The 21,709-nt window shown below is 41.4% G+C and overlaps 1 protein-coding gene across 3 annotated transcripts in view; it reads right to left on the bottom strand.

Annotated features, from left to right (window-relative positions):
* Positions 1 to 21,709, bottom strand: part of LOC100549426 (nuclear factor 1 A-type) — a 50,559-nt gene that overhangs the window by 2,067 nt on the left and 26,783 nt on the right. The window contains exons 5-7 of one of the 3 annotated variants that reach the window (XM_019618724.1): positions 20,121 to 20,249; positions 8,004 to 8,167; positions 5,287 to 5,452 (exon numbers count right to left, since the gene is read on the bottom strand). In XM_019618724.1, the coding sequence (XP_019474269.1) occupies positions 5,287 to 5,452; positions 8,004 to 8,167; positions 20,121 to 20,249 (459 nt within the window). Of the gene's footprint in view, positions 1 to 5,286; positions 5,453 to 7,988; positions 8,168 to 20,120; positions 20,250 to 21,709 lie in introns of all 3 variants that reach the window. The other 2 variants (XM_031554897.1, XM_031554896.1) reach the window with 2 other exon arrangements.

Here is a 21,709-nt window from a genome sequence, read left to right as displayed (position 1 = left end):
TGCAAATCAGTGAAGAAGTGAAACGAGTCCATTTGGTGAGTTGTTCTTGCCTTTTTGCAGTGTTAATTTGCTTAATAAATTCAAAGAAGCCGAAAGTTTGAAAGAATTCATCTCTGTTGCTGGTGTCACATATAAAGATTTTTCTGCATTGTTTTATTTTTTTATTTTTTTATTTTTTTTAATGTAAGTACTGAGCCCTGTGTCATGCAAGAACAAAAATTCCTTTCTTTTGGGGAAATCGGAAATCAGAAATCAGCCATATGCTGCTTGGTTCTTCTGGTCTACTTTTAGGGAAGCCAAATGAATGGAGAAGCCATTCGATCCCTCAGAGCAGGTATGTCCCACTCAGAAGGGAAGGAACTCAAAACCTTGTATAGAGTTCCCTATTGGCAGATACTTATGCCAACTGTGATATTTGGTAGAAAATCAATGGGAAACCATCAGAACACTGTCTTAAACATCTTCTGCATGCAAATAGATCCCAAAGCATTTAAATAAAAAGTCCCATCAAACATTTCTGGTCGAATTATTTCGTACACCTTTCTTCCATAATGCTTCAAATTATGTTTAACTTTTTGAGAATATTCGGATGTCAGCATGGTATTTCCTTAAGGGCACATAACTGCAGTGCTAGAGCCAAGAAGCAGAGCACTGACACTATGGGGAACACACACGCAGAGCAGGCTCTGCACTGGGCTCTCCCAAGCTGCTGGACCCACTTCACTGCAAAATGTCCTGAGATGCTGGAGGATTTAACTGGCCGTTTTGGCTCAGAATGTTACATTGACAAGGAATGATTATTAGCAGTGACTTCTGTTACAGCACAGGGAACTTGTCAGAAAAGGGAGCGGTACCCAGTACTGCTTAGATAGTCTTCTTGCCATTTCTTAGAGTCCTGGTGTATATACCCTCATTTGACATGGAGGTGGGATTCCTGAAAGTCCTGCTTCTCCTGATCTCAGTATTCAGTCCTGAGATTAAGGGGCAAACCACTCACAATGGTTTATGCTTAGTTATATCGTTTTGTGGTATGCATAGATACCCTAGCCCTGTCGTGGGATCTTTACACTCCTTTTTACAAAAGGGAAAAGCCACAGCAAGGAAAGGAACAGAAGCCAGGTCTCTGTGGCAGATTTCCTGATCTCTATCAGCTTTGCTCTGTGGGAATTGCACAAACCTGGGCAGTTTACAGTAGCCCACAGGTAGCCCGCTGGGCTTGAGTAGGAACATCTTCCTGCCCAGCCTACTCTTCCTGCTACTGGAATTCACTAAGGGTTGTTTGCAACATCGTAGCCCAGAGCCAAGGAAATGAATGTGATGCCACGAATTTGCTATGATGCTTCACTTCAGGAACAAGCAAAACAGGAGCTGGCAGGGAAAGAACATTTGCTCACACAGACAGCTTTGATATTTAGCCAAAATGGCAAGAAATTGTATGAAAGACAAGACAAACAAACAGTTTTTGGAATGTCATGTATTTTGAAATTGTCGGCAGTAGCTGAATGTTAATTCAAAATATACTTTCCTGAAATCATTTCTATGAAGTATAGAAGTGCTTTGTTTATCAATTCTGGATTGAAAAGAAAAACTTTTGGTTGATAATCTGGATGAGCAATAATCTAATGAACCACTATGCCTGTCTTTCACAGACCAAGTCAACAGGTGATAGGAAAAGCTGTACTCTTTGCAGAGGACTGGGAGCCAGTCATGCAGTTGTGGAGTTGTAGTGAGAGAATTAACTGGAGGAACACGTTGCAATACAGCAATTCCGACAACAGTGCACTCTGCAGCTGAGTATCTTAGAGGGAACTGCACATTCTAACAAATTAAGTGGCACAGTCATCACCCTCTTTTTTATGGATGGGGAAAAGAGCGAACAGAAAGCTGAAATGGCTTGCCCAGGGGGTGCTCAGTCAATGCACAGCAGAGAAGGGGAGAGAAATCCAATCTGATCATGATTCCAGTACTATAGCCACCAGATCATTCTTCTCATCCTGACACAAATGCTGTTTAACACGAAAACCCCTTTGTGCTAAGGGACATTATCTGATAACAATCTTGCCCAACAAGGGAAAATAGCAAAGTTTTTCCGCATGCAGAATTGTAAACCTCAGAAAATGACATTTAGTTAAAAAAATGCACAGGATGGCAGTATCTTAAGACTCCAAATGGGAATGAGGGCCACAGATTCTAGCGCACAGATTCACTTACGATAGCGATAGAGTCCAACTGGCATGTAGTAAGTGGTGTTTTCTTTGGGCAATGAGATATCAACCAGAAAATTGTCTGGTTTGAGAAAATATTGTTTTGTGTTTGTTATGGGATACCAACAAAAGATCAGATCTGAAATAAGATTGTAATTTTGGGGCTGTGTCTGATATTAAGGGTGTGTTCTATTGGGATGGCTTTTTATGGAGGACAAATGAATCCTCCTAAACCTCGTGAAACCCATCTCCGTTGTGTCATCTCACTGAGGAAAATGCTGGCTTTCCAAAGGGATAGGATGTGCAGCTGAAGTGTTCAACTCCCAGAGCACGCCTGGCCACCCAGTAGTGGCAAATCCCCAGTGTGCATCTCCAGGGGCTCTTCCTTCCTCGGACAGTGCTAATGTTCGTGTTTTGGTTAATGTCACAGCTGGAAAGTTTCACTATTGCTCCGAGAATCATTAACCACCTTGTTGTGATTTTTAGCTCTCATTCCCAGGAGGCCATGCTGTATTGAACAGCTGCTCCTGGCTCCTGCACCCCTCAGGAGGGCCATATTCCAATTTCTGGGAGGGCCGTAACTGTATTTTGTTTCTGCAGAGGGCTTTTTTTTGCTAGACCAAAAAAGGGAAGGAGAATGGAGCAAATGCCAACCCTTTTCACTCCATTTCCTTGGGTGATGGTGGTGGGGGGAGCTTCATTCTCCTCCACACAGCTAAGGAGAGAGCCTGGCCAAAACCTAACATCACTCCTCTCTTTGTTGCATAAGTGACTTTCCAATATCCTAGAGCTCTGCAGGGCAGTCAGCCATAACCCAGAGACACTCCCGAACCGGTGCACTCGAGCAGCCCGTCACCATGGAAAACACCTTTTTGTGCAGCTTTTATGAAACTCTGGTGAATCTGCACTTGCTGTTTGTAGGCTAATATTTAGTTAAGAAAAAATAAACACCAGCATAAATGGAGGGCTGGTACTGATTGACACACTGAATGATGTCCAGTGGGCCTTTACTGAAAGGCTAGGCACTTCGCATTGTCCTTCTCTTTATGTAGCCAGCCACTTCCACTGGCTTTAGTATGTATGCAATGTTTTTTTTTTTCTCTTAAAAAGCATTTCCTACAGCCCACTTTTCTGTAAAACTTGTCCCTAAATTAAATTATATGCTTCTTTACGACTCAATTCACTATTATCCAAAACCCTTGTTTCTTACCAGAAGGAAGATGCATGCCTGACTATGTACAGAGCTATATGTTTAGATATCAGCGTAGCTAATTAACAAACAGTAATTATTTTCCTAATCCTTTGTTTAAATACCATTAACTAGCTGCTCTTGAGAAAACCTCCATTCCCAATTAATGTGGCAGCTGTTTGCTGAACACTGAGCCACAGTGACCAGCCTGAGCCGACACCAATGGCGGTGTTCTGCTAACTTCAGTGGACCAATGCCAATTTTTATGCCAGCTGAGAATCAGGCCAACACGCCTTTAGCTTGTTTACATGATCACAGTATCACAAAAAAATCTGTATTAAGATTACTGCTGAAATGATGTTGGGATTTTTTTTTTTCTTTTAGACACCACACATTGCCAGTAAACTGAGTCACAACTGTGATGACAAATATACATTGACCTACTTTCGTTTTTCCCAGTTCTGAAGACCAGGAAATCGTAAGGCATTGCTGACTCTATTAAGTGATAACATGACTAAACATTAACCTTTTAGATTCTGCTGCTGTATCTTAGTGACAGACCTTAGAAGATGGTATCTCCCATCAGAAAGCATCAAAACTTCCTGATAGCACAAGTGTTGGTCTGAGATCAGAAAGAGGAGCGGAGGGGAGGGAATGAATCAACTGCTTGTTTCAACGAAAATTTGCTGATCAGTTCTAGAAGTCCTGATTCTAGAAGATCACATTTGCAATCTTACCAGCCTGTCTCATACTAAAACCCATTTGATTTTCTGAGCAAGCTGGAGCATTTTGCTTAGTTTGCGGTTGTGTACTTTTGCAGAGCAGAAGGCAATGCAAAGCTCTAAGAACGACTGGGTTTATAAAACACCCCACAGAACCTGAGCAAATCTCCTGAACAGTATATAAAGGTTCAAAAGTTTCAGCTTCACATGTTCTGAATAGCGAATCCCTCTTTTTGCATCGAGCAGTGGCTGCATATAGCATTTAAATAATAAGCCTGAAAAGCACACAAAGGGATTTGCTCTTTCGATTAGATTGATTTTTGTTTGTGGATGTTATTTGGACACCCTTCACTGTGGAACAAGTCCCCTACAGTTGCCGTTAAAGCATTGAAAGCTTCCCTTTTGTTTTTAAATGTCAGTTTGAGCACAGCTTCATTAAATCATTTCACAATTAACTCCCTGCACATCCAGACTTTTTTAAAGCATCAAACCCAGCTGAATTGCATTTGTTTCCCAGCAGAGTGAGTCCAAAGTGGTATCCTCAAGTGTGTATCCAGGAATTTGTATATTTGACTCGTGGCTACACAAAATACATATGGGAGCCGTGTGGGTGGTGGAGAGAGGATGGAAGCTTTCTCCCTGGGCCTAAGAAATACCATAGCTGGCCCAAAACGCAGGGCTCGGGAACCACGTTGTACGGGAAAGACGTCTGGGTTAGTCTAAGAAGACTTATTCCCAAAAGAACTATAAATGAACAGAACTCAAAAGAGTCGTTAGTTTAGCTAGTATGTGTAAGCATTAATGCTTTCTGTGAGGCTGTCTGATTTCTGTGTAGTATCTAAACTCTAAAGTCTGTCTTGAGATACCAAATTGCCTCCTCATATCTATAAGGTCCCAGCTTCGTGACCTAACTTAGCTACAGGCGTTGGTTTCTCTTGCAGGTAGTTATGTGAAATGCCAACAAAATCAGAGACAAAACCATAACCTTCAGCTAACTCTCTTCTCACTGATAAAAAACAAGCTAAGAATTTGATCACTCGTACAGAGAGCAGAGAGCTGCACTATGACCTCCGAGCTAGTCCAGTCCTCATCTCTGACCAGGAGATAGAGGACGACGGCAGCACGCTGTGTGCTGCTGTCAGCCCTTGCTTCCCGCTGCGTCTATACTTACTTGGAGAAGTGGGAGAGGTGGCCCCTCCTTCTGTTGATGTAGTTGGAGGTTTTGTGTCTGGCACTGGCAGAGGCACAGGCCTAGCCATTGGTGGCGGAGGTGGTGGTGGCAACATTGGGGTAGGAAGGAATGGATTGTGCACCTTGCCTTGGCTGCTACCATTGGGCTGCCGAAAAACAAGCAAACAGACAAAAATTATACTAAAAACCAGCTACTCGGAACCTCCAGTAATAACAGTCCAGTTTCAAACTATGTGCACTATATTTACAATTACTTTAGAAAAGAGGTGGCAAAGAGTGCTGTTTCTAATTCTCCATTGATTTCAAGGAACATTGTTTCAAGCCCTGTGAACCCTGTGAAACTAAGGAAATTCTCACTGTTAAACATGTATCCTAGTAGCAACCGGTCTGAAGTGCTCTGGGTTAAATCCTACCACTCTTCACCTTTCCTGCAGCCCCCTACTCGTGCTTAGCAAGCGTTTCGGCAGTATTTTCAACCCCTTGCATGTCCCATATTTGTGCCTCTGCTACACCCTTAGGATATCAGTGCCTAGGACTCGAGTGTAAATTTCTTAAAGATACTGCTCATTAAAAGGAAAAATAAGCATTTCTGGTGGTCTTAAAAGTCACACTGATATCTTATTACAGGAAAAATGAATGAGTGTATATTAGAGCAACTGCACTCCCACATCCCTTCTGAGCTAGCGGTGGTGCAGCTCGCAGGTTAGTAGCCGTCACAATTCCGGGGAGAAACAGCTGAACTTAGAACTGCCTCATTCTGCACATTAGGAAAAATCCCCCTGTGTATTCGGCCTGGGATGTGGTCAGTCCCAGGCGGAATGGGCCTAGCCGTGTGAGTGCTGGCTTTCAATTAATCATCTGAAAAATCTGTCCGAATGTGAATGCTCTTTCAAGCATCACAAAACCGAGAAGAGGCCTTGGAAAAACAATGCCACCCTTCCCCCTTCCAAGTTGTGGCATTTATGTTTTAATACAGCCTGGACACTTGAAAACCGTATGCAGAGAGATGCCAAATGCTGTCATAAAGAGAAAGTAGGACAGCCCGTGAATCAGGTGTTCTGCTTTAGTGACAAAAATGAGATCACTTTCGACGGCACTCTGCAAATTGATCTCAGTGCAGTTCTTCTGGCACTGAGCATTTGCCTTTCCGTCGATGATAAAAGCTCGGCTTTAAACAGAGATCCATATTCTAAGTACTGCTAAATAAAATAATATTTTAATTCCTGTTAGGGTTTCCATTAGCCTGAATTACTGGGGACAAAACATTCATCGTGGCAAACACTTGGGACCTCATTTTCATTTCACCTGCTTTGGCACTGACAAAAAGCCTTAAAGTTGCGTAGGTGCAAATCACACCCGTGCTAGAGCAAAAATGGTTTAGGGCATAAATTCATCCGCATTTTTCTTAGCGGCACTCCTACTGACTTCAAAGACTGCAGTTCCCAGTGTTTGCACTAAGAAGCAATCCTTCAGGGATATTTATTTTTCCAACATCCAGTGCCATTAATAAACTGATATATTAGTGACATCTCTCAAACACTATCTTGTCTCACAATTAGGTCTCCTTTTTTTTGCCAGGAAGACCCCTGCTGTATGTTCATCGTGAGTGTGCTAACAGTTCATAATGCTGAATGGTTTGGGATAAATTAAGCGAATGAATACTCAAGGAAAAAAGAAAAGCACTGTATTGATTTGTTGTCTAGACATAAATGTATCTGCTAACATATTGCAGACATTATTCAAAGCCAGTCCTGGCTGGAATAAGTAGAGTCGGTTTTTCTGCTAGGGAAAGGAAAGCACCGAGGACAATATAGCTTATTAAATAAGTGTAATAAATTAGATGCTAATAATTAAACTAATTCTCATTAATGCTTTCAATCCTATGTGCGTAAGAAAGAAACAGTCATTTTGTCAGTTATTACTCTATTGGCTGGAAAAAGTTGCAGGCATTACACTTCATGAAATATTCAGAGCATTATTTTAGGTATGATTTACATAAAATTTATAAATTCTGTATTTGACCGGAATGCTATTTCAATAATAGAAAGATGATTCACTTTATTTGATTAAAAAAATGAAAATGGTTACTTGAAGCTTTGGAACTCTGCTTAATTTTTCATAGAGATAAGGGGAAAAGATAACTGCTTACAGAAATAACAAACCATAATAAACTGTACTTTTAACATCTTGAGTTCAAGTACTGGTCAACTTGATCTAAAGTGCTATAAGGCAGTATTTTTTTTTTTAATGAACTTAGCTGATCTGAAACATCTGTTTCTCACCCTCCCTTTTCCTGCTCCTTCCCCCAACTCGCTCTCCCCTGAACTTCAGAAATAATTAATAAAAATTATTCTGCCTTCATATTTTGTTAACCCTTGTTCCACTGGGGTTACAGTGCATGCAGCACAGCCATTTGTGGGGGGACCAGAAGGTCACTGTGTCACTGCCTCCTCCGACACTTTAAGTTGAATTCACCACAATGCGGTCGAGAGGGTTTTGCTGCTGCTTTTTTTTTTTTTTTTAAATACAAATATTTTTTGCCACGGCAGCATTTATTTTTCCTTCCAACGATAACTCATGGTGTGCTCCTGTGAGCAACATGCTGTTAAAATAATCCCGTTAGCCCACGATTAATTTTACATAGGACAAACACTTCTGAAGAAATAAAAACGGCTTCCTTACATTTAGGAACCCCACCTGTCCAGCCTGCTGACCAGCGTCGGGGCAGACAAGTTGGACAAACTCTTTCAGAGTCTCCTGAGGATGATAGCGGATTGCTGGGTGTGAGAAGTATGGCCCAGGCTGTTGGATAATGGGTGATGTTGGAAAATGAAGAGTCGATGGTGTTGCATGTGGACTTGCTATAGGAAAGAAAACAAAGAAGTTACAGAGAGTTTTGCCTTTGGAAAAGAAAACAATTCAAATCTACCATCTCTTTTTTTTTTTTTTTTTAGCCTTTTTAAAACGGTACCGTACTGCTTACACATCTGATCTTCACAATTAATATATCAGACCACATTGTGTCCTACCCTCACTCCATCTAGACCCTGGGAGCAAATGCAGCCAGATGTTCTAAAGGATTTACTGGGTTTTTAGTGGACGGGGAGAAAGAAATCAGCAGCCCTTTGTGAATGTGAACGCTGTTCATCACTTTAAGAGCAGCCCCAATCAATCAGGCAATAAAAATGTATTTGGGAAATTAGGGTTGATTTAATTGGCATTTCATGTAACTTGGATTTGCACATAGGAATCCATTTGGTATTGTACTGTAAATGGTTGGTAATTTAAAGATGCTCTAACACTTCTTGTTGCTTTTTTTTCCATCTCGGTTTAGGAACATTTATTTTAAGTAATCTGTTTTCATCTAATGAACATGAACAAAGTGGCAAGATCATTTTGAAAATTACATTTACATTACTCCTGAATAATGTTAGGCTCAAATCTTCCACAAGCCTCCAGCCTGCACTCATGGATGAGGTTTAATTTGGTGAATTTATAGGCCAACGAGCCGGCCATGAAAAAGAGAGCTGAAAAACGTGCTGGGGTGAAGGTACAGAGTGTAATGCACACGAGCCCATTGGCAATGACAAATTTTACCTCGGCCGATTCCATCAGAGCTACAAGTGCAGCTGAAGGCAGACTTATGCTCTCCTACCTCACGTGGCACCCTCGTCCTTTGAGACAGACTGGGCCGGACCCTGGTTAGTCAACAGTGCTTGCCACTGCTCACCATCACCACGAGGCAGCAACGCTGCTGCTCACTGCACTGCGACTTCTCCCTTTCCCCTATAAAATGGGAATTTGCTCTCTCTTTACAATGGCCAGATGATGTGGCTGAGCTCAAGCTCCTCCGTAAATCACAGTTTATTTCTCACCCTGCAGTGATCACCGTATCCCTGTGCTCCCTTGCGTGCTGTCCTGGTAGTCCTTCAGGGCTGTCCACGTGCATTTACTGCACTTGTTCACCACACGTACCCGGTTAGATAAAGGCTGAGCAAGGCAGACAATGTCCTACAGAAACTTGCGTGTTGGCTTTCTACTAAGTTAAATACACAAGGGGAGAACAAAAGCCTTTGGCACTTTCGGAACAATTGCAGAGATGCAGGAAAGTTAACCAATCAAATACAGACAAGCAAACACCCGTTGCATGACAAATGTCATGAAAAAGCCTCAGATGAATAAAAACTGAAATCTGCTTCTTACTCTTGATCATCACCACTTTGATAACATGACACTTCACTATAATTTTGTTCTTAGCTTACTAAGCCATTAGTAAAATCAGAGCCTAAAGATGTGTATAAAACACATCCTCAGAGACAGCAGCAAGGAATCCCACCGCATTACCCTACGAGCATTCATTAAGGTTGGCTGGACAGCACTGCTAATCCCACCTTTCTACCCAACAAGAATGGTTGCCTCAACACCCATGAAAAAGAGCTGCACTCATGCCTGTGCGCTGACACAGGATGGACACAAAGCTGAGGAATGCTCACACACACAGCCAAGGCCAACACCTGCTCAATCTGTCTGCGCTGCTGTGCATTGCTCTCTCTTCTTGTTTGCATGTTTCACAAACACAGCGAGTTATTTCTTACTCACTTCAAAACTAACAGGCTTTTTTCCCCAGTTTTATTATAGTATATTTAACAACTCTTTGGAAAAATAATCCAAATCCTCAAAGCTCCTAAAAGAGATTTTAAGACTCAAAGCTTCTCTTGAGTGTGCTCTTAAGACTAAAAGCAATGTGGAATTCACCTTAGTAAATCTGGTTGTCTGCCATCCAAGCTTGCTGTCCCAGACACAGTGAGAACCAAGCAGAAGGAATGGAACCAAAGGAACCATTCCACTCACCAGTTCAGACCTCTGCCTTCAGCCAGCACTCCCTGCAGCTCCACGATTCCACCCAAGGCCCCCAATCTCCCTGACATCCACCCCCAGGTGTAGCTGCTTTAATGGCACTTAAGTCATACTCACTTCACAGGTGTGACTGCATCGTCACCTCCCGGCAGCAACATTCATTTTAGAGCTTGTCAAAATATTTTGCCATGAGTATTTGTTCACCAGAAGCTGGTGGGAAGCATTTTGATGACTACAACAGAATTTTTGTTAGCATACATTTTTGTCTGTTTGGTGTAAAACAATTTTTTTCCTCTTCCCTTTTATCTCCGTTCATATCTCCCCCCTTCCTTCTATGCCAAAGGAAAGATAAAGGATGGAGATAAATGTGAGAAGTGAAGGTTTGCATGGAAAACATCTAATTAACAAATATCTTGTGATGTTTTTCAATATTTATTTAAAAAAAAGAATCTTAGCACCTAGTTTGCCCATGCTATATGAAACTATTGCATAACTGCCCCTGTGTTTGTACACATCTGGGAACAAATGTGTTCCCTTTCATCTGCTGAGTGAAAAAGAGATAGGAATGCTGGTTCAGTCCAACAAGAAGGAATGAAAAATGGTAGCCAGGGAACAAGAAATTCTGAGACCATGCTGTATTTAATTTTTCCAAGGTTCGGTTCTGCAAGTGATAATTTAGAAAGTGGAAATGTTCATAGACATGGAAGTAGTAGGTCTTTGCTGCCTTTGACCTCTGCAGCATGTCAGTGTAGAAAACAAAGTGGAAAGCATTTGTCAGTGGTCTTCCCGAAGACAGAGAGAAGCAAAAGGAATGCAGAAGTGACTGGCAATAATTCACAACAGTAAAGTCCTGCAAGAAGGAGAAAGTGGCTCCTCTCTTGAGTTTTGGCCAGCTCTGCAGCACAGCCTCGAGGAGCTTCCTGCTGGTCCTAAAAAAGACTGGGGGAAGGAAACAGGACCAAGTAGGAATCAGTCCTCTATTTGGGCCGGATTTGGGTTCATTTTCTCAGCATAGATGGGCTGATTTAAGACATGATGGAATAAGGAACTCCAAAAGGTTTGGTTTTGCAGTCTCTGAGTGGAAAATACCCAATTTCTCAAGCAGCAGTAGGAAGGGCTGCTTGTTAAAAGGAAGAATTTATTGCCATTAAACGGATCAGCAATGGAAGTGTGTCTGCCTTTAACTAGAGAGAGGGAATTCAATGCCAAGGGCTAAGAAGTGCAGCTCATATACAGACAACTACTCAGATGGGTGGTTGTGGGCACTCACTGCGGTGTACAAAGCCAGCCTTTCCAGCAGGTGCTGAGGGCACAACACAACCGTGTTTCCGAACACACAGATCCTCACAAACATTTTTAAGCAACTCAATTGATTCGTTGTTATTTCCTCTAGTCCTCCTAAAGGTCATTTTATTCGCAATTCACAGAAATGCTTGACAAAAATTCTGAAGTCACTCCGTCCTCAAGCCATGACTAGAGTGACGTGAGTTTTTCTGCATACAGGAAGGGGCTATAGCTACTTATGTGCTTCTGATGGGCAATTACAAGTCTCAATCAGTGACTGTAAATTCCTTGAGATCTTCAAATGGAAGATAAAACAGATCTTTGTCTATTATTTATTTACTTATTGACTTATTATTTATGTATCCCTAAGCAGCTCCACACTGCCAAACCATATTTCTCTTGGCGTCTTTCAGCTTGTGACATTTATATTTTATTACTGACCTCACTAAATGAGATAAAATATAAGTCCTACCACCTATGAAAATAAGTGTACTCCAGATCGGAGCTTCACTTTTACCTACTGTAGGTATGGAGGAGTTGGACTATCTGGTGTTATTAAATCTGTTATTTGGGTGGGGAGGGGCTGGCGGCAGGAATTCTCCTTCCATCTCAAGGCAAGCATAAATATTTCAAAGCACACATGATTCTAATTCCATTGAAGCTCACTTGAAACATCCCGACTTTTTATTGCAAATGAGATGATAATGTATGGTGGCCTGCAACAGATATACCAGTATTTTAATACTACTGCTATTGGGCCAAGTAATTACGCAGTACAGCTGTTGCATACTATTCTGGATTTTTGAGCATTTTATGAGTTTGTGGTGCTGTGCTGCATAGAAAAAGAGGGTTTCTCAGGCTCTTTCCCTGCAGCAGTCCCACTAAAGACCCATGGGATCCTTTCTCCCATGAGCACTAGTTGATGTGGCAAAGGGACTTTGTGGTCACACCTGCAGCACTCAAACTTCTCCACCAGCACAGTCTAACATATGGGAAAGACATTGATCCATCCACCTTCCATCTCCTCTTCCAAAAATCCTTGCCAAGCCCCTTCCCATCCAGATGATTAGGATGAAACTTCCTTTTTTCATAAAGTCGTCTGAAGTCAACAAAGGGGTCATTTTGTGTTGCCTTCTCCCAGCTGGAAAAAGACCCTGCACTCCTCACCTGTTAGAACTAGAGGTCTAGGGATGCAATCCCACTGTCCCTCCAGTGGGTCAGCTTTGCTAGGGCGCAGTGAGGAGAGGAGACACCTCCTGCGTAAAGTGATGGTTAAGTTTACTAACAGCTCATTAAAGATTGATCAATCTTCCTAGAAATAGTAACATTATAATCATAATGAAACAGGATCACTTATATCAGCCTGTTTTTGAGGCCATTATAATTGGCTTCATTACAATTAAGAGAGTATATATTTTTTTAAAGTCACTTCCCTGGAAATGTGATGGAACAGTTTGTTCTGCTAGATATTTCCACTTCAGGCTTCTAGGTTGCTTTAACTCCCTGCATGCTGCAAGCCTTCTGCTAGCATTTAAGTGATGCAAGTGCCAGTTCAAATTATGCAAGATGTATCCCACCCTTTGTACCCCAAAGGTACTTACTCTCAAAATTGACCATATTAGAGGACTAATTGGCTAAGCCACCACGCTGGCTGATGTGAAATGCTTCCAAACACCATGAAACAGCTGTGTTTATCGGAAATATGAAGAGTGACTTTTTAATAAGGAGATCTGGCAATAATCCAAATTTGTTGAAAGGAACTTACACTTCTGTGTATAATACAATGCAAGAGGTGAAGAATAGAAGCCTAAAACAATAGCTTTAAGTCCAGAGAGTTTTTGTGATTAAAGCAGTTACCCAAACAAGAAAAAAAAAAATCATTAAGAAACTTGGGCTGGGACTTGCAGAAGTCCTGAGTGAATTCGTTACCTGCTTTTCAATCTCAATGGGAGCTGAGTCCCTGTAACTCTTTCAAAGCTGTCTGAAAGTCCCCACTTTTCTCACTGCCCATTAGAAATAGACGTTAGGGTGATAAATGTAGAGCAGTCTTGAATTCAGGGTAGCAAGGGCTTGTCTCTGCTTCAACATGGAGCTGCTGAGGAGAGAAGTGAGCAGAGCAGGACCAGCCCTGTGAGGGGAATTCAGACCGGTGGAAAACACATGCATCGCTTTGGTCCTGTAATGCGGCAAGAGGCACGCAGACATAGCTGGAACTCAAACTGTAATGGAAGTAGCTGGCTGATGTGAGAATACAGATACCCTAAATGTGATGGATGGAAGATCTGTTCCCGCCCGTGGACGTCCAGAAGAAGGACCGAACTGCAGAATGCTCACCTCTCAGCCCCTGAAGTCAAGTGTAGGTGGTCGGCTGAAAAAACAGATCCACAGTGACTGCGAGTCGGGCTGCCTATCTGCCCCTTTTTGCTGCTTTGAAGACCAAATTGTGTAAGGCACCTGGACCCTTTGTTCAGGAAATTAGAGATTTTGCAGCAGCAAGTGGGAGGCAGAAGGACATTCTGCCCACAAGCTCCTAGCAAAAGGAGAACAAGTTTAAAGCTGTGTTTGGGCACAGGGCTTATTGGTGTACGAGCTGCTTTTGAAAACCTGTAGAGCTGAACTGAGTGCTGGGTTCGGATTCTGGCGCAGGCAGGGGGCCACTTAACTTTGCTATTTTGAGCAGATTCTTTTAAAACATGTCAGCTTTCTCTTACTTTGGGGAGATCATAATGCTAAAAACTGATCACATGGGTAGAGGAATAAAAATCATCTCTATCTAAAGCACTCCTCCCTCCCAAGATAAAAGATAGAGGCGAAAAAAACTTATTTAACCTATTTGTGGAATTCCTATTTCACATCAAATACTGGCAACTTTTGCATATTATTATTGGTTTTAATGCATATGATGTATTCACCTATATGAGATAAAAACTACAACTAGGAGAATACATCATGCCTTTCTAATAATGAAATGCAGTTGATAAGTTTACAATAGAAATGTAAATTCTCTGAAAAACCACAACCTTTATGTGTGTGATGATATAATTCTGCTTTGATACTAAAAAGGGCATGGTAATGGAATCTGTGACTTTGGAGTGATATATCGCTGTTAAGTTAATAGGACTCCACATTCCCATTTCTAATATCAGTGTTTTTTTCCCCCTTTCATTCTGTAGATGGTAAGCTGATACTACATAAACATTGTTAAAGCTATAGTTCCACGCTACAGTAATTCACTTAACTTTAACATGATTTATGGTTCTGTCAATAGAGGAGGTTGAAAATCCAGAGCTCTCATGCTTAAACATGGGTTCCATATTTAAAGCAATAATGTGCTTTTTGTGTGTGTCTGAAGCTAAAAGAATTTAGCATAAAGCAGAGATAAAAATATTATAGTTCACTGCACTGTTTCAAGCATACAGTTTAACTTCACGGATACATCAAAGAGGGCAAAGAATCCGAACGCCGAATTGGTAAAAGCATGGGTAACAGACTTTGGTCCTGCAGCACTTTATTTTATATTATTTTTTAGAGATGCATGAAATCCTATTAGTATTTTTAACACTGCCCCTTTTTTTTTTCTTTCTTTTTTTTTTTTTTTTTTCTTCTTCTCATTCTTTTGCTCAGTTAGATCAGCTGCTTTTGTCAGGATGCGTTTAAATCTGGGTCCACTGTGTTAATCACCCCCCATTCTTCTTTCTGGCACTTACCCTCCAGGCTATTTGCCTCTTTAGGAGATTAAGCGACCAAGTCATCTTGTTGCTCTAACATGTCCTCACTGGAGCAACATATTAACACAATTCCTCTGCAAAAGAGCCCTCTTTAGAAGTTTGCTGCAGGGATGACAAATTAACCCAGCATGGTGTCCCACACATCTATCTCAGTACAAATTATTAGTGTAATAGAGCTTTTAGTTATGCATTTATCTAGTAATTATTGAACGGTTATACAAAACGAAGCTGAGCAATCATGGCCCTTTATGAGGCAATCTCAGTGGGTGGCCTTACAGTTAATTTAGGATAGGACTGTCTAAGCAGTTCACTCGCACACAAATTAGCTGAACAGCCTGCTCCTTTAAATATTTCCTATGTCACAGGCTAACTCTTTACAATACAACAAAGGTAGAGTTTTAATTACACGGTTCCTGACTTTTGTTTAGCTGAAGCTTTAACCATTTGCAAGCCTTCCTCCCAGTCCTCCCCTGCCTGGGATATGGCAGTGGATGGGAGATTGGGCAGGGCATCCAGTAATTACTAAGCCCTGACCTTGAGGCCATCTGTTAGGAAACTGCTTTTCTTTCAGATTGCTCCTGCTTCCAAGTGAGGGAATGGGGAGAATCAAAACCTACACCTACATGCTCAGTGAGAGCCAGGTGAGCCCTCCCTGTATCCTGACACTAACCTAGAGCGTGACTTCGCACTGGGGCTGGGTTAGCTAATCTCCTGGTCAGTGGGATGCTATCTGGGGGTTCTACTCAACTGCCATACACATTCCTACCCTTGTGCCACGGCTCCCTCCTCTTTTGGTTGTCTTATATTAACATCCCTTGATCTGAGGTGTCTGTATCAAAATGAACTTCCACTGCTCTGTTTTTGTCCAAATGCAAAGGGAAGAAGAAGGCTGCTATAGTCTGGAAGCTTTGAGGGCAGCCCTCAAATAGTATGCCATGTGATATATACAATTGTATATTACAAAATGTCCTTTTGTGCTGTATAGTCTTGGAATTAGCAGAAATTAGCATCTTGGTACGTGTGAAGTTGCCTGACGGGACAGCTAACAGCTACTGACTATTTTTGATATTTTGGTGACCCAAGTGAGAATTTTGATAAAGAAGGGCACAATGCCTTGCCAGATTTTTGACAAATTTTTGCCACTGAGGCACTAACAGAGAGCATCAACCTGCCAAATTTCCCTGGTAGACCTCATCCTGATAAAAATCTCAGTGGTTATGCTTATTATGGAGGAGATTACTGTAAAGGAAACCACTCCGCTAGTTGACTTTCATCCCTTCTTCTCTTTCTGCTCACACACCTAATTACTTGGGTTTTTCCCTTTGTGCTGAATTTCTTGTCTTGTAACTGCGTTTCTCCTTCATTTATCTTCCTAACATACCATCTCATTCCTTTTTTTTTTTTTTTTCTTTGCCTTTTCTTCCTTGCTTTTTGGCTTGCAGTGTCTATGTTGTCATATTCTGTGGAAATGCATGAATGCTCCAGAGCACAGGCTGCTGTATATCCCAGATTTACAAGATCGTGGTTTAATTTAATATTTCGGCCAGCTCCAGATACAAAGTCACTAGAGTGCAAGTAGCAATGCACGGAAGCCTAAAATCACTTTTGTAAATACTGCTGCCACCTGTAGTATTTAAATACTTCACTGTCCAGTAAAGAGTTCAAACAGGCTGAGGCCGATGCTGGAAAACTTTGTGTGAGGCCAGCAGAAGATGATGGCTTTGCAGTACTGGAGTACTGAGGTGAGAAACACGGCCACCAGATCATCTATCTTGAAGGTATCAGAAGTACACTGGGCAGGAGAAAGCGATCTATCTGCTCGAATTTTCAAGGCTTTGAAATACGTCCTAAAACTGATAGCAGTGCTAAAGCCACCATATAGGTGATCAATTTACCATCTGCCAGGCTCTGAATCCTAACCATGCTGGTCCAGAGAAGACATATGGTGCATTCATAGAGTCATGCCCAAAAAACTGCCATCATCAAGTGAGGCTCCATGAATCACTTTGCTAGCTTAGCACCAAAGAAACTTGGATCTTACCACCATCTGTTGGAACTACTGAGGAGTCACTGAAGCATTGGCATCCATGCGCCAGCACTCACTGCACATCTGGTCCTATGGTCAGCCAGCTCAGATCCTCTCTGCTGGCTACTGCCCAGCTGGGCTGAGTACTGGCAGCAGCACCAGTGCAGATAGGAAACTAGTGTACAGCCTTCCACAACACAGTGCAGTGCAGACGATTTCATGATAACAGAGGTTTTCCAGCTGGTTCGTTGAATGGAGCATTTCACAGCAAAGAAACCTTCTTAATGATCTACACTTTCTCTAAGTTTAGTTCCCAAAGTGGCTCACTGTGCGAATCACTGGGAAGGGCACTCTGGGAAGGGATATCCCCAGTGCTAAGATGTGCACTTTGTTCTACGAAATGCTAGCAAGCATGTGAAAGATTCAGAAATATTCCTGAGAAGTTACAAATCACTGGTTGTCAATGACAACACCTGCCATGAATAGTCCACAGCTTCTTCTCTGCCATCTAAGTTGATCATGAGATGCTTTACAATGCATCTCATATACACATCCAAGTGATAAACTTGCACAGACAAACATCAGAAGAAGATTGAACCTTCTCGTAATCATTCAGTTGGCTGAGGAGCTTACTCTGACCTACTTATTCATGACTTTCCTTTCTCTGACATGCAGAGAATCTCTGCAGAATGAGGATTAAATCCAGCTTTTATCTTCCTGAAGACAACGCAGAATGACCTGTCATCAAGCATTTAGGTAATGCATATGTAGCCAAAGAGGAAGCAGCATATGTGCACTACATTATTCCTACCATTACTGTAAAATCTACAAGTTTCAATAACTGACGGTGGATGGGAATTGCTCAAAGATGATATCCTCTTATATGATTGTGTTATGCTCCTTATGTTGCCACTTTTGATACCTGAAAAGCTTCTCTCTTCTTCTTACTATCCTAAAGTACACTGAAGGGAATGGGATAAAGAACAAAGCTGGATTTGCAGAAAATAATTCACCTCAGTATTATACCCTCTACTAACAGAATGACTGTGGTTGAAGTGAAGTAAACACAGCCAATGTGCTGTGGAAGAAGAATACTGAAGAGACACGTCCAGCAAAGAACAAAGAATGAGGTCTGGATCAAGATTTTTTAAGGATAATGACATTGAAAGAATTCATGGACAGATTCAGAGGCATTTTTCCTGAAAGCTGTGAAGATTTTTTTTTTGGTGAATAAGTATAAAATAGAAGAAGATGCTCCTACTGATGCTGCAGAAGAACACTATTGCTTAACCTATTAGGAAGAGTGATCATTAGAAAATATGTTACTTTTCTATGGAGATATCTCCTTCCAAGCAAACTGAATTTGTCAAAAAGATTCATCGTATCTGCTCTTTTGAATTCTGGCAGTCCTGAAAGTTCTTCTCACATAGCTGGTTGGTATCCCCAGGTGCACAGAAAGTCTTGTGAAAACAGACTGTGGATGTGGCTTAAACAAGACCTCACCAGTGACACGTTTCCTCCCTGAATCACACAAAAGTCCAAAATAGAGAGGGTCTAAATAGGAACAGACAAAGGCATTTAATGAGTGATGTAAAACATAGCTAAATACAGAAAGGACCTATTAACTAATCAATTGACAATTCAAATCTAAAAGGCTGAACTTCTAAAAGAGAGGAATACAACGTCAGCTGATGTGCACTGAATGTATTGTTAATGGAACATTCATATTATTCATACTTATATCACCAATTATCAAGGCTTTTAAAAGACAATATATTTGCCAGATAGCTCAGATCCACATTCCATGGGAAATCTGCATAGATCTTGGATGCCTAAATACCTTCTGAGAGTCTAGGTGTGTCTTTCTCAAGATAATTAATTTTTATGGGATTAACCACAATAAATCAAACTACATTGAGTAGAGTTCTCAAAGTCCTAATAACCATGAGGTGCAATTCCGACCTCACTTCAACTTAGTGCAGTGCTACTGCTTCGCATCACATCACCTGGCACCGTGCAAAAAGGCTACTTGTGGTTTATGTTGTCCTCAGTAAAACCACACTTATGCCAAGCAGACATTTCAAAACAATTTCTAGCAGGAATTTCTAATATGTTTTTTTATGCTTCACTGTTCGACCAATTCCTTAATCTTCTCCAAATGAGACAAAATTCCATATCAGAAAGAAACATGCCACAGCCATTCACATCTATTTTTATATCTTCCAAAAAGGTTTGTAAGAAGATTCATTCATTTTTGTATGTTACTATGCCCAAGCGTCTTCCTTTTCAAATGTGAACTGAGTACCGCATTTTGTTTTCCAGGTTAATGCAAATGCATCTTTCTAACAAAAATGTATAAGCACATCTAGACCCAGAGGACAGTCCTGTTACTTGAAAAGCCAGATGGAAGAGAACTATGAAGAAAACCAGCCAAAATATTGCAGGAACCAACTTCAAAGCAGTCCGCTAATAAGGCAGATCTTCAGCACACCAACACCAACACCACGAGCACCGAATGACTTGCAGCAACAAAGCGAGAGTGTTGGAAGATAGGCATGGCTCAGAAGTGACTGATGAGTCCCTGTCTCTCGAGCAGCTATGCACTGACACAAGCAGAAGATATTCTACCTAATATAGTCTCTCTTCCCCACCCTCTTCAAATAAAAACCTGCAGCCCCCAGAAACCTGCATTTCCACCTTTGCAACTGCTGAACTGTCATCAGGAGTTGTACCAAACATCCCAGCCTCGCAAAACCAACCGGCCTCGACAACGACAACCTCCAGGTTCTGGAGCTTTGGAAGCACAGCCTGGCACTGAGTGCGTCACACGTGGCGATGACTTTCCGTGGCAAAGCACTGGGACGCCGGGTGCTGTGGCTAATGTTTAAGCTGCCTGGGGGCTCTTGGGTTAAGCCTCACCTCTGGGTCCTGTAATGACAGGTCGATGGTGCTGTGTGAAAGCCGTTCCAAGGGAGGAGGTCTGCGAAGGCGAGGGACTGCTGAAACCAGACTTCTCTGACTTCTTTAATGCAGTTGGCGATGGCATTCCTGGCAAGAATGATTGATAAGTGCAATTTAATAATGCTAGGTCATGGAACGACAGCCTATGCATTGTGAAAGTGGGTGCAGAAGCAGCTAGATAAACTTAAAGGACAAACGAAATTGAATACAACAGCAAGCTCTAAGCTCACTTTTATTTATGGGATTTTTTGAGGCAGAAGTGGCCATGGTTTGCTGTGAGCAATGAGTACTAGAAGGCAGCCATATTTTTCTTTTAAATCTGAAATATGGATAAGATGCAGCTTATTATTGCTACTGAAATCTACTCTGCTTTATTTTTAGAAATCTGTAATAGCTGGAGCATTTGGATTTTTACAGGCTTTTTATGAGTTCTGTCTTTCACTTACTGGTTCAATAGATTATTGCAAATGGATCTTTTAAATGTGCAGCAAGACTCAAGGCACGACTTGAGAGTGAAGTTTTCTGAGTCCAAACCCTGCCATTCTTTACTCCATTGACTTCAAAGGTATTTGAAAGTAATATATTTATGTGGTTCCCCTTTGCTTTCAAAAATTTTTAAAGGGTGAATGGTATTTGTGTTTTGATATTAGAAGCCACAGTGGAATTATTTCAGTTGTTATAATGCCTTGAACTATACCAAAGGCTTCTAATGAAAGGTGGAGTTAAGCTGCCAGCGGGTGAAACCTCTCTCATGGGCAGGCAGAAATGGTGCGATGCTGCTCTGACTGTTTTGTTACACTCTCTGAGATCAACTTCTGCTGATACGGTACCAATCTTGTGGCCCTTTTGGCTTCCACGTGGTACCAAAGAAATTAATGGAATGAATACAGAGGCTCTGAAATCAGAGCTTTTTTTTTAAAGTGTGATTTATGCTTAGGTAAAAGAACGTTGCAGCATATAGTTGAAGACGTATGTGTGTCCATATTATTAACTCTATTTTTAAAGATGTGGAGGCATATGGATATTCTGATTATCTGCATGTACTCTGAAAATAGATGATTTCCAATACGTACAGTACATCACACATTTTGCATATCCATAAGGATGTAGCAAAACAAAGTTGCAGAACTGTTGGGATCTCAGGTTAGAAAGCAAAAACTAAGATAACGTGGAAGTTGAACTTCCACCAGCAAAGCCATTCAACCTACTCTGTATTTTATAGAATTTAATTGTTAAAAATGGAAGAGAAAGGTCTGGACAATATTATCTCTGGACGGTATCATTAACTTTATATTTAATAACACTAGCTTTATAGTCCCTGGGATGTTGATTGCAATAAGCAGGAGCCTTCTTGTTCTTTATACACTGCTCTGCTGGGGTCTTAATGGTTTCAGTGAGGTTTTGCAGTTTATATTTCAGGAAGTTAAACAGTAAGGGAGTGGTTAGAGCTCCAGTGCTGTAATTACAGCTTTCTGTCTTGAAACTGTTTGCTACAAGGGTTTGCTGTCATGAGGGTTGTTTCCTCACAGCAAGAGAAGTTACATATA

This window comes from Meleagris gallopavo, chromosome 10 (assembly GCF_000146605.3).
Source record: "Meleagris gallopavo isolate NT-WF06-2002-E0010 breed Aviagen turkey brand Nicholas breeding stock chromosome 10, Turkey_5.1, whole genome shotgun sequence".
NCBI classification, from domain to species: Eukaryota; Metazoa; Chordata; class Aves; order Galliformes; family Phasianidae; genus Meleagris; species Meleagris gallopavo.
This window is presented reverse-complemented; position numbering and strand designations above follow the sequence as displayed.